This window comes from Canis aureus, chromosome 16 (genome assembly GCF_053574225.1).
Source record: "Canis aureus isolate CA01 chromosome 16, VMU_Caureus_v.1.0, whole genome shotgun sequence".
Lineage (NCBI taxonomy): Eukaryota > Metazoa > Chordata > Mammalia > Carnivora > Canidae > Canis > Canis aureus.
In genome coordinates this window covers 11,575,710-11,586,419 of record NC_135626.1, presented here as the reverse complement: position 1 = coordinate 11,586,419, position 10,710 = coordinate 11,575,710, and the positions used below count along the sequence as shown (strand labels likewise).

The 10,710-nt window shown below is 66.4% G+C and overlaps 1 protein-coding gene across 5 annotated transcripts in view; it reads right to left on the bottom strand.

Annotated features, from left to right (window-relative positions):
• KCNT1 (potassium sodium-activated channel subfamily T member 1) overlaps positions 1-10,710 on the bottom strand; it is a 60,076-nt gene continuing 49,366 nt past the window's right edge. For 3 of the 5 annotated variants that reach the window (XM_077851328.1, XM_077851329.1, XM_077851331.1), the window contains exons 21-32: positions 10,498-10,670; positions 10,061-10,132; positions 9,649-9,783; positions 9,299-9,410; positions 6,107-6,208; positions 5,706-5,789; positions 5,485-5,613; positions 5,150-5,170; positions 4,330-4,654; positions 3,146-3,208; positions 313-397; positions 1-211 (exon numbers count right to left, since the gene is read on the bottom strand). In XM_077851328.1, the coding sequence (XP_077707454.1) occupies positions 91-211; positions 313-397; positions 3,146-3,208; positions 4,330-4,654; positions 5,150-5,170; positions 5,485-5,613; positions 5,706-5,789; positions 6,107-6,208; positions 9,299-9,410; positions 9,649-9,783; positions 10,061-10,132; positions 10,498-10,670 (1,422 nt within the window). In that variant the 3' untranslated portion in view covers positions 1-90. Of the gene's footprint in view, positions 212-312; positions 398-3,145; positions 3,209-4,329; positions 4,655-5,143; positions 5,171-5,484; positions 5,614-5,705; positions 5,790-6,106; positions 6,267-9,298; positions 9,411-9,648; positions 9,784-10,060; positions 10,133-10,497; positions 10,671-10,710 lie in introns of those variants that run through there. The other 2 variants (XM_077851330.1, XR_013354010.1) reach the window with 2 other exon arrangements.

The window sequence follows — 10,710 nt, the reverse complement described above, 5'->3', positions numbered from 1 at the left end:
GGTGAGGCCACCGTGGCCGCGGCAGGGACCCTGCCCTCCATGCAGTGTGATGCATGCCGACGTGGGGATAGGACTCCTCCCGGGGCTGTCTCAGAGCTGCGTCTCGTCGCGGGTCTCGGGGTTGCAGGAGGCCAGCCTGTGGCTGCAGCTGCTCTTGCGGCTCTCGGCGCTGCTGGCCACGTGGGCCAGGGGGTCAGAGCGAATGAGGTACCTGCGGGGGGGAGCATGAGAGCCCTGAACGCTGCCCTCCCCCCGGGCCGGGCACTCAGCGCAGGGACGCGGCGTCTGCTGGCCGGGGGACAAGGTACTCACACGATGTCGTTGGGCTCCAGCCTCGTGTCGGGTGGGGGGTTGATGAGAACGTAGGAGAGTGTGTTCTGGTGGTCGTTCATCTCATCTGTAAAGGACACGGGCCCCAGGTGGTCACGTCTCAGCCGCTGCCCACCCTACGCGGGGCCAGGGGGCTCCGGGCCTCCCGACAGGGCCCAGGCAAGGGTTGGCCATGAGGGGCAGCAGCGCTGGCTGCACCCACACCTGCGCAGCCAGCAGCTCCCACGTGGTGGCCCCAAGCAGAGGCATGGAGCACACCTGCCGCCTGCACACACCTGACCCAGCCAACCTGCTCGTTGCCCTGCACCCCCACCCCCGGGCCGGGCGAGCCACCCTCACCCTTCGCTTGCGTCTGCTTTGGATGCACGTCCTCTTTCCCCACACCTGCTCCTGCAGCATCAGCACGCAGGGTCCCCCAGGCCCCTCCCCACAGATGGGCCCCTCGGTGCGCGCGGGGCCAGCCTAGTGTCCGGCTCACGGGTGGCTGTGGGGATGCGGCCCAGCGTGAGGGGAATGCGTTCTGGGACCACGACGGCCTGTGACCTCAGAGAACCCACGTGGCTGTATCTAAGGCACCTTCTGACCCAGGGCGGCCATCGAGAGGATGGCCCTCCAGCAGGGTCTGGCCCTGGTGGCCCACGCCCCGGGTCTTGTCCTCTCTGCACCGGCCAGGCCCCCAAGGAAGGGATTCCCTGGGAAGCAGGAGAAGCGGCCAGTTGGCCAGCTTGGCTGGGGCTGTGTCTGGGCTCCAAGCCGAGGAAGTTTGAGGCTGAGTCTGAGCCTTGCAGCTTCCTGGGCAGGCAGGGACCCTGGCCAGCCTGTGTCCACTCAAGGGTCAGCTGGAGACTGACTCACTCTGCTCGGCGACTGCGGCTCCCTCTGCTCCTTTCCCACGACCCGCATCAGGGGCCCTGGGGTGGAAGCTGCCAGCCTCAGAGCAGGGTGGCTGTGTGGGGAGTGCACAGCTCCCAGCCCTGGGCCCGGGTGCATCTTCGGGGGTGATTCAGGGAGCATGCAGGGTGCCAGGTGGAGGGGGAGGCGGCTCCTGGAGACTCACTGCGGGCATCAGCGGGACGGCCATGCAGGCACATGCACGGGGTTGGGAAACAGAAACTGGAGAGGCTGGTGTTGGGGCTGGAGCCACTGGCTGCCCTCCCAGTGCCCACGGGCCCCCCTCCGCTGCCAGGTAGCCCGAGCTGGGCGCCCATCCCCACTTGCTGGCCCTGCCTCGCGGGGCCATCTCCACCCAGCCTGGACCCTGTTCCTCCGTGAGGTGATGACCAGCAGAGCCTGGGGCCGCACGGAGCCAGGCCCGGTTTGTGTGTCTGGGGGTCTGGGCTGCGAGGTGGGTGCGTGGGGTGGGGACCCAGTGGTCGTGCCAGGAGCTGGCAGGTGCTGGGTCACTAGCCCCTGACCCTGGGTTCTCCAAGGCGGGTCAGCTACACTGGGACGACTGAGCTCGGGTTGGGGAGGGGGCTGATGGCAGCTGTCCTGGCCAATGACCGAGGGAGGTGTCACCCTCCTCTGCCCCCACCCCCTGCTACTCTGGCCTTCCCCGGCCTCCATCCCACAGACCAGTGCTTCCCTCGCCCCATCCCCTGGCTCCTGACCCCCAGCCCCATGCCTGACCACCTGACCACCTCGAGGCTGGCAGCGAGCGTGGGGAGAGGGTGCACAGTGGCAGCAGAGGGCCATCCACCAGATGATGCCCTCCCGGGGGCCTGGCTCACAGGGCTCCCTGTGCTCTGGTTTTGCATCCCACCCCAGGTACTGCTCAATGTCCACACGTGGGGGGACCCTCAGGAAACACCACTGAGTTCTGCTGACCCTGCAGGTGAGGCCACCCTGGCCTGGGAGCCTCGTCGGGAGGCACGAATGCGGCTGGGTACAGGGGGCGACCTGTTCATGGAAGCTGCTAGACGTGGACCCATGTGGCCCCGGGGCTCGCCCATGAACGCCATCACGGTTCCAGGTTAAGGAGATGCCTATGCTTATGGGCTCGGGCCCCGCTGGGCCAGCCCCTGACCGCACCCTGACAGTTCTCCCTACTGGGCCCGACCTGTCTTCCAGCCCACAAGGACCAGCCCCTTTGGGGTCAGCCCTGGACAGGGGTTAGGGGAGCCACTCCAGGCGCCTGGACATGAGCTTGGAGTCCCAGGGAAGGAAGGAGTCCTGACAGCAGGGCCTGTGGCCTGGACTGACTCCTCGGGGGTCTTGGGGCAGACCTGGGGGCATGGACAGGCTTTGTCTCAGGCAAAGAGGATGGACTGTCCCTCTCGAAGTCCCACTGGGGAATGGACAACAAGGGTCCACCTGACTCGGCCCAGGGGAGAGCAAACCCCGGTTCCCGAGGTGCTGGCCCAGCCTCACCGCACTCCGAGTGCGTGTGAGGAGACCCAGGCTTGGCACCAGCTGTCTGGGTGCCTCCCTTGGTCTGGGTGAGTTCAGGGTCCCCGGGATCTCAGGCCAGCCGTGGTGGGGTCAGGGCCGACACATGGACAGTGGGGCTTGGCCTCAGAACCCAGGGGGGTCAAAGCACTGGGGAGCCCTGGAGCACACAGTGACGTCGGGGTGTCGGCATGGACTTCACCTTCCCCAGGGTCAGTCCCGCCCTCTGCAGACGCAGAGGAGGGGGTCAGGGTCCCTGCGTGGCGGGAGGGGGGGTCCAGGAGCGTGGAGCCCTGCCTGTGGGGACCCTGTCCTGTCTCCGCTCCTGTCTGCCTGCCTGCCTGCCTGGGCACTACTAGGCTGCCCGCTGGCCACGGGCTGGCCTGTCCCCTCGTGTGGCAGCTGACGTCCGCTGGAGCAGAATTACCTTGCAAATATCCCAGGTTTACCCGATTCATGACATCACTGGCTGTTAAATTTGCTACATCCTCTACGGAACACAGAGGGACAGACAGAGACAGAGAGAGAGACAGGTCAGCAAGCAGCGTGGCGGCCGGCAGGGCGGTGGGGGTGGGCCAGCCAGCGGCACCCGAAGGCCATCCACACGGGGACAGATGGCAGCCAGCGCCAGCCGCCAGGGAAGCGAGTTGGTCTGCAGCAAAGTGGGTTCCCCCCTGCCAAACTCTGGGGAAGGCGGGGGGCACGTGGGAGGGGCGCAGCCCTGGGGTCGCGGCCCAGTACTGCTATCTGCTGCTCCCCGCCGAGGGGCCACGCACACCCCTGGGGTCCTGGCATCTGCTCCCCCATCATCCCTGAAAGGGGGGACAGCACCAAGGGGCAGGGGGCGCTGAGCGAGACTGAGGTGAACCGTGCAGCCTGGCCTGGCGGGCGGGAGTCGCCTGGCCCTCAGACTCCAGCCTGCCGTCCCACCCTAGGGGGGGCACCAGGGCCCCTGACCTGGGCCACACAGGAAGCAGGGCGGGGAGAGCGGCAGGCAGAGGCCCCGAGACGAGCCCAACGGCCATGGAGGCTCGACCAGCCCGGCGTGTGGGTGCAGACGGGCAGCAGTGGGGACCCCGGCGGGGACCCTGGGTGCCCCTCGGCCGACGGAGGCAGCACCTCTCGGCTGAGCTTGGGAACTTTCCCAGATAAGCTCCCCAGACATGGGGCTGCCGACAGGACCCGACACCTAGCGGTCACTGCCGAGGCAGGCGGCTGTGTCTCGGGGGCAACTGTGGGCCCGACACGATAGATGGAGGCGAGTCCCAGCCCTGGTCCAGCCCCCCGACGCGCCCCACAGGCCCCAGCGGCTGGGAAGGCCAGGAGGGGTGGCGGCGGGCCATCGGGTCTCCCGCCACCGTCCTGCTCTCCGCCAGGACTCAGCGCCCGGTGCTTCTGACCAGGTGGCTAACCTGTCCCCGAGCAAGGACTGCGCCCGGCCCGGCCCCCCGTCACCGCTTCCTGGGGTCCCGCAGGCCGGGCTTGGGCTCTCTGCAGCTGTTGAGCCTCGGATGAGGAGACCGAGGCCCAGAGCGCTGAGGCCAGGGCTCAGAGCCAGGCCTGGGGGCTCCAGCGGGCCTCGTGGGGGCCCCGCGGCGCCCGGGCGCTTACCGTAGCCAGTGGTGGGCAGCCCCAGGTGCTTCATGCGGTTCTTGACCAGCTCGGAGAGCTCCTGCCGCTCGGAGCGTCGGCACAGGCTGAGCCGCTGCTGGCTGGCCCACTCGGCCGCTGCCGCCTTCCCCGCGGCCTTGGGGCCCTTGCGGCTCAGCTTCCGAGCCCAGTGCAGGCTCTTGCGCCGCAGCAGTGGGTGCTCAGCAGGGTCTGCACCGACCCCGTGCCGGCTGTGGGTGCTGCCACCAGCACCCGCCCGTGCGCCCCAGGGCCCGGTCACTTCCTGCGTGTCCTGGCAGTCCTCCACGCTCACGGAGATCTGGGACTGGCCGAGTTGGGGGGGATGATGGGGATGGCACCCGGGGCCCCGGAGGCATGAGTGCCTGCCGTCCCTGGCCAGCGGGGGTGCCAGCTCCACGCTTTTCTCCTGAGCTGCCGGCCCCCCAGGTCTATCCCCGTGGACGGGGCTGCTTCCTTCCACCCACCACGGACGGCCACCCCATGTGCCTCTGACTCCCCTTTGCGCAGAGCAGGAGGGCAGGGACAGGCAGTGTGGTAGAATGGGGAGTGCCAGTGGGGACCCCCACCCGGGCAGCTCCCCTGAGGGGCTAAGGTATGGAGGTAGGTCCAGGCCGGCAGGGAGGAGGCCGCCTGCCACGATGGGACCTCTCTGAGCTGCGCCACGGCCAACCATCCTGGGGACATGCTCCCTGATCCGGCTGTTGCCCAGGGCCCACAACCCCCAGGCTTGGGGTGGGGGAGCACAGCCAGGACACCACGCATCAGCACGGCTTCATGTGAGGCTCAGGGGGCCACTCACCTGGGCTCTGAGGTCATGGGGCTGCAAAATAGACCAGAGGTTCCTGGGTGCTGTGGGCGCCTCTGCCCCAGCCCCCAGCCCTGGACACTGCTGAGCCCCTCGTGGGCTCGGGACCAGCGTGGCAGGCTGCCCACAGTGGCTCCGGCTCGTCCTCGAGCACCCCAGCCCCACCTGAGGGTCACAGCCATCCAACCACATGCGGGGGACACATGACCCTGACCCCAGGCTGGCCAGACAGCAAAGGCCAGGACCCCACAATTGCACATGGCGGTGGCAGCATATGGGCAGCTTCAGCGCAAGCCCCCATGTAAGGAGCACCCTGCCCCACCTCGAACCTCTGACGTGGAGAAGACGTGGCACTCGGTCCTATAGATGCCGATGGGGATCTCGGCGCTGGAGGAGCACAGCTTCTGGAAGAGGCGGCCGTACGTGCGGATCCACAGATCTTCCTCAGTGACTTTCATCTAGAATGAGTGGGGCCCTGAGCTGGAGAGCCCCGGGGAAGCCCTGAGGACCACCCACCTGCCTGCCTGCCCACCCGGCCCCGTCCACTCACAGCGCAGAGGTAGCCGGAGCCTGGCGTGGTGTCGAGGCCCAGCAGCAGCCTGGTGATGGAGATCATGTAGTCCTTCACAAAGGACTGGTCGGAGAGGGAGGCTGTGGTGAGGTGGGGGCACCCGGGGACAGGCCGTGCCCCTCACATGCCTGCCAGGTGCCCACAGCCTCCCACTGGGAAGCCTTGGCCAGCTTCAGTAGTTCACTTGGCCGTGTGTTTGGTCAGAAGGGATTGGAAACCCAGGGGCTGCCGAGAGTAGGACTGTGGGGGACGCCAGGGGCTAGCATGTGCTGCTCGGCTAGGACCCAGGACGGACGCTTGGAACTGGGCTTGGTTGGCTGGGGATGGAGAGGAGGCTGGGGCTCCCACTGGGCGCCCCCTCGGCCCCTGACCCTGCTGACCTGGTAAAGCAGCGTGTCCAACATGCTGATGCTGAAGACGCGGCCTGCAGCGAATGGCAGGCGGAACATGAAAGCCAGGTTGGAGCCATTCTCTCGTTCCCTCTGCAGGAAGGGGGGGCCTCAGGCTGGTGCCTGCACCACAGTGGCTCAGGACAGGTGGCTGGGGTGCATGCCGGTGCAGGCTGAGTGCCCACCAGCACAGGCCAACCTCAGGCACCAGCACCTGACCTCAGGCACCAGCACCCGACCCCGGGCACTGGCATGGGCCAACCTCAGGCACCGGCACCCGACCTCAGGCACCAGCACGGGCTGACCTCGGGCACCAGCACTCGACCTTGGGCACCGGCACGGGCCGACCTCAGGCACCAGCATCCAGCTGTGTGTTCCCCCTCAAGATGCCCTGGAGGCCAGAGCTCAGCAGGAGGGACCAGGGCCCGCCCCCTATGGTGTGTGACCTGCACATCCCAGGGGCCCACATGTGCTCTGATGCTCTGCTTCTGGCTTCTCAAGATTCAAAATAATCTTAGTAATTTTATCCCCAAGCTTGTGTGTTTAAGTGAAGTCGGGTGGGACAGTGGAGCGGGGATGTGCAGAAATCATTGGAATGCGTGCGCTGCTCCCGCATCCCTGCTCCTCCTCCGTGGTGCCCACGATGCTCCGTGAGCACAGAGCTCCAGGACCCACCGAAGGAGGCTCCGCGGCTGCAGAAACAAGTCACTACAGCTTCCAGCTGGGCACAGATCCAACCTCGCAGCTCCACAAGTCCAAGTCCAAAGTGCACTTCATGGGGTGGCATGCAGGGGTCAGCGGGCTGTGCTCCTCCTGGTGGCTCCAGGGGACAGTCCTCTCCTGTTTTCGTTTCTAGAAGCTGACGGTGTCCCTCAGCTCGCAGCCCTTCCCTCTGACCCCACAGCCGGCAGCGCGTCTGCCAACACTGACCCTCCACCTCCCTCCTGTCAGGTCCCCAGTGAGGACGTCAGGTGCACTTGACAACACAGGACCATCCCTGTCTATAGGGTCCCTCAGCCACACACGGTGCTCTGTCTAGACCATGACCAACCTCTAGTTGGGACCATGGTACCAACCCTGTCACCAAGATTCATCAGCCCACAGTCCCCTTCCCACGGGGACCAGACTCACTGCAAAGGCAGAAGGCGGGGCAATGGACACAGGAGACCCAGGAGCTGCCCAAGGGCCTTTCCCGCCCGTGTGACCTCCCCAGCCCGCTGACGGCAGGGGGCACAGGGTGTGGGCATCGGGGTACGATGCTGTGGAGCAGGTTCTGGCAGCGTTGCCCTGTCCGGGGAAGCGAGATGCATCTGGCACGACACACACCATGTGGCTCTGCAGGCCCAGGCCCGAGAGCAGCCTCACACAGGTGCACGGCGACACCTGCATCCTCACCAGCGGTGCCATCGGAGGAGCACGCGGGATCTCAGAGGTGGCAGGGGAGGTGCCGGGCTTTGCGCCTTTAACAGCACGTCCCTGGCCTTTCTGGCATGGGGCCTGCGTGTTCGTGCAGCCAATTCTGTGGCTGGCACAAGAGGGACTCAAGGCTGTGAGCAGGGCGGGCCTGGCGTGGACAAGCTGCTCCCGTGGGCGGAAGGGGTTCCGTACAGCTGGGTCCCGCCTCCCTGGCCGTCCCCCTGCTGTGCCCAGGAGACCCCTGGAGTGCCTTTCCAAAAACTTGGTTGTCATCTCAATGTTCCTTGAAGCAGAAGACACACATGCTCTTATAAAAATAAAAATAAGCTGCCGCCGTTAATTCTTTAAAGACATGAGCCCAGCTAGTCTTGCTGCTCCCGTGGGGAGACGCCGCTCCCTGGTCGTCTGTCTGAGCCATCAGGAGGCAGGCTGTGCCCGGAGGGCAGGGGACCCACAGTGGGGGGCCCTGGCCCACATCAGTCAGGAGGAGCCAGAGCTGTAGTCACACACGCTGGCAGCCAGGCCCAGAGCACGAAGCCACACGATGGGGCCCACATCCTGAGCGAGGCAGGGGTACACCTGCCAGCAGAAGCAGGCCTGACCGCCTGGAAGCCAGTGTCCTGGAACAGGCAGTGCGTGAGGCCTCGGAGGGGTGGCGTGTGAGGGCCAGACCCCCAGCCTAGAGCCTGATGCTGTGCCAGCCACCCCGTCCTTGCTCCGGTGGGACCAGAGCATCTTCCTCAGATCCCGGGCAGCAGCCCCAGCGTTTGGACAGAATCTGGGCACGCTGGGGCTGCTGAGGCCAACATCCACCTTCCGGTCATTCCAGTAGACAGACGCTCGGCCCACGGGCGGCCAATGGCCTCGGGACCAGAACCAGCCCTGGGGGCCTAGCAGGACACACTCCAGGGAGGGCCTGGGTGGGACGGGCAACCCAGGTCCCTCTGGCCACTGTGCCGAGCCAGGAGCCCCTGTGTCCTCCAAGGGCCTGAGGCCACCTGCCCAGCTTCCACCTGCCCCTCCGGCATGCAGAGTGCCAGGTCCCTGGGGGCCCCTTGGTCGGCCACCAGGTGGGAGGCACCTGTGCTGTCCACCTGGGTTCAGGGTGAAGCTCAGTGTTGGTGGCCCGGCTGAGGCAGAGGGCGGCTGTGGGGCCAGCCCAGGCCCGGGAGCGCGGGGCTCACGGTGAGTGCCCTCTGCTCCCTGGTCTCGCCCTAGCGCGTGGCCTGTCCCTTGCTGTGTGGTGCTAGTGCTGGTACCCAAGTGGGGGAAATATCGCCGGGACCCGCATCCCTGTTGGCCAGTCCCTGTGCCCCGGAGCTCCACACCGACACCCGCTGATGCCCTCATCAGGGCCCCAAGAACCGACAGTGGACCTCACCCTGCCCTGGCTCCACCGTGTGACCCGAGGAGACTTCCTCTCTAACCCTGTTCTTTGTGAGCACCTGGCCTGAGGCCAGTTGTGTTTCCATTTGGGCGTCTTCAGCGTCCCCTGTGCTGGTTGTTATGGACTCGACAGCAGCCTTGGCCCCGGGCACAGCCAGGTCTGGACCCTGCTTTAAGGGGGCCATGTCTGCCCCTGGCCTGGGTGACACAGGAACCTCACACAGGAGCTGAGTCCCCATCTCTTATGCCCTCTGGCCAGAGAGCAGGTGCCTGGGCCGCCCATGGCCCCTGTGCCCACAGAGCCCCCTGCCCACCCCCAGGCTCTGCATCCTGATAGCTCAGGTGGGGCAGGGGGAGGGAAGGGAAGATAGGGCTGCTCACCTTTTCCAGCTTGGAAAGAGCCAGAGAGTAGCTGTCCTTGGCTCGGAACTGCATGAAGCGCATGTTGGAAGGGTGGGTGAGCTCCGTGGTGATGCTTAAGCTGGGGAACAGCCTGAGGGAGGAGGTTTGGCGGGGGGGGGGGTCCCCTGGTCACAGGTGGGGGAGGTGTTCAGGAGAGGTCCCCCGGTCACGGGTGGGGAGGGGGTCAGGGCGGGGCCCCCTGGTCATGGATGGGGGAGGAGGGGTCCAGGGCGGGGTCCCCTGGCACAGCTGCAGCTGTGGGGTGGGCTCCCTGATGGCTGGAGGGCTGGCCCAGGACCAGCCCTGGCTGTGAGCCCGCGGCCTCTCACCGGAACATGGTCTGCACATTGACAATGGTCTTGGCGTCAGCCATGTAGTCCTCCTCTGCGCTCATGGTGCTCTCCTTGTCTACCACCACCAGGTTGTCCGCGTAGATGATGCCACACTGCAGCAGGCTGTCCAGGCTGGGGGAGAGCGTGTGGCCAGGGGTGGTGGGTCAGGGCCAGGCTGGGGGTCCTGGGAGCTTCCTTTAGGTGCACTTTGCCCTCCCTCCCCCTCCATGGGGGGTGGTCTGCAACCACCTGACCTCCCCACACCTGGGGAGCGGGAGACTGGAGGAGGGACAAGAGAGGAGGGGAGAGGATGGGAGAGGAGGCGCCGAGGAATAGGCTGATGCCCCCACTCCACTCTGGGCTGTGCAGGGACATGGTGAGGACACGGCAAGGTGGTGCAGCATCTTACTTGTCCACGGAGCCCTCCATGTAGTAGACCATGGGGAAGCAGCAGATGGCCTCCAGGAAGTGGTGGTCAGGCCTGTGGGGAGGGCAGGTCCTGGGGGTGCCTGTCCTGCTCGGCCGCTTGCCCCCCACACCCAGCTTGGGTCCTGCTCCGGGTGAGCAGGGGACCCCAGGCCCATGGATCGTCAGGCCTGGGGGGTCTTTAGAGACGGGGAGGGGGCTGATCTTTATCTCACCCAAGGGAAGACCAAGGCCCCAGGGCCGGGGGACTTGCCCAGGTCAGACCCTGGGCTCCAGGGGCAGAGATGCTGGGGGCAGGCGTTGGCCCCCTTGGGGCTTGCAGTGGGCAGGGGCAGAAGGAGGAAGAGGGGGTGCTCCCCAGGACCAGAGTCCCAGGGGCAGCAGGGGAGGGGCTGGGCATCTGCAGGCAGGCGGCCTCACTTGTTGTCCAGCAGCAGCACGATGGGGTTGAGCTCCTTGCGGGATCTATAGTAGGCGCGCAGCGGGACGATGAAGTTGTACAGCCCGTTGCCCGCCGTCTCCGCAGAGACGATGATCAGCTTGTTCTTGAAGCCATAGGCCTTGGCGTCCTCGTAGCTGTTGTGCTTGCAGCCCTGCGGGGAGGCGGGAGGCCGAGGCAGCCCTTAGTTGCAA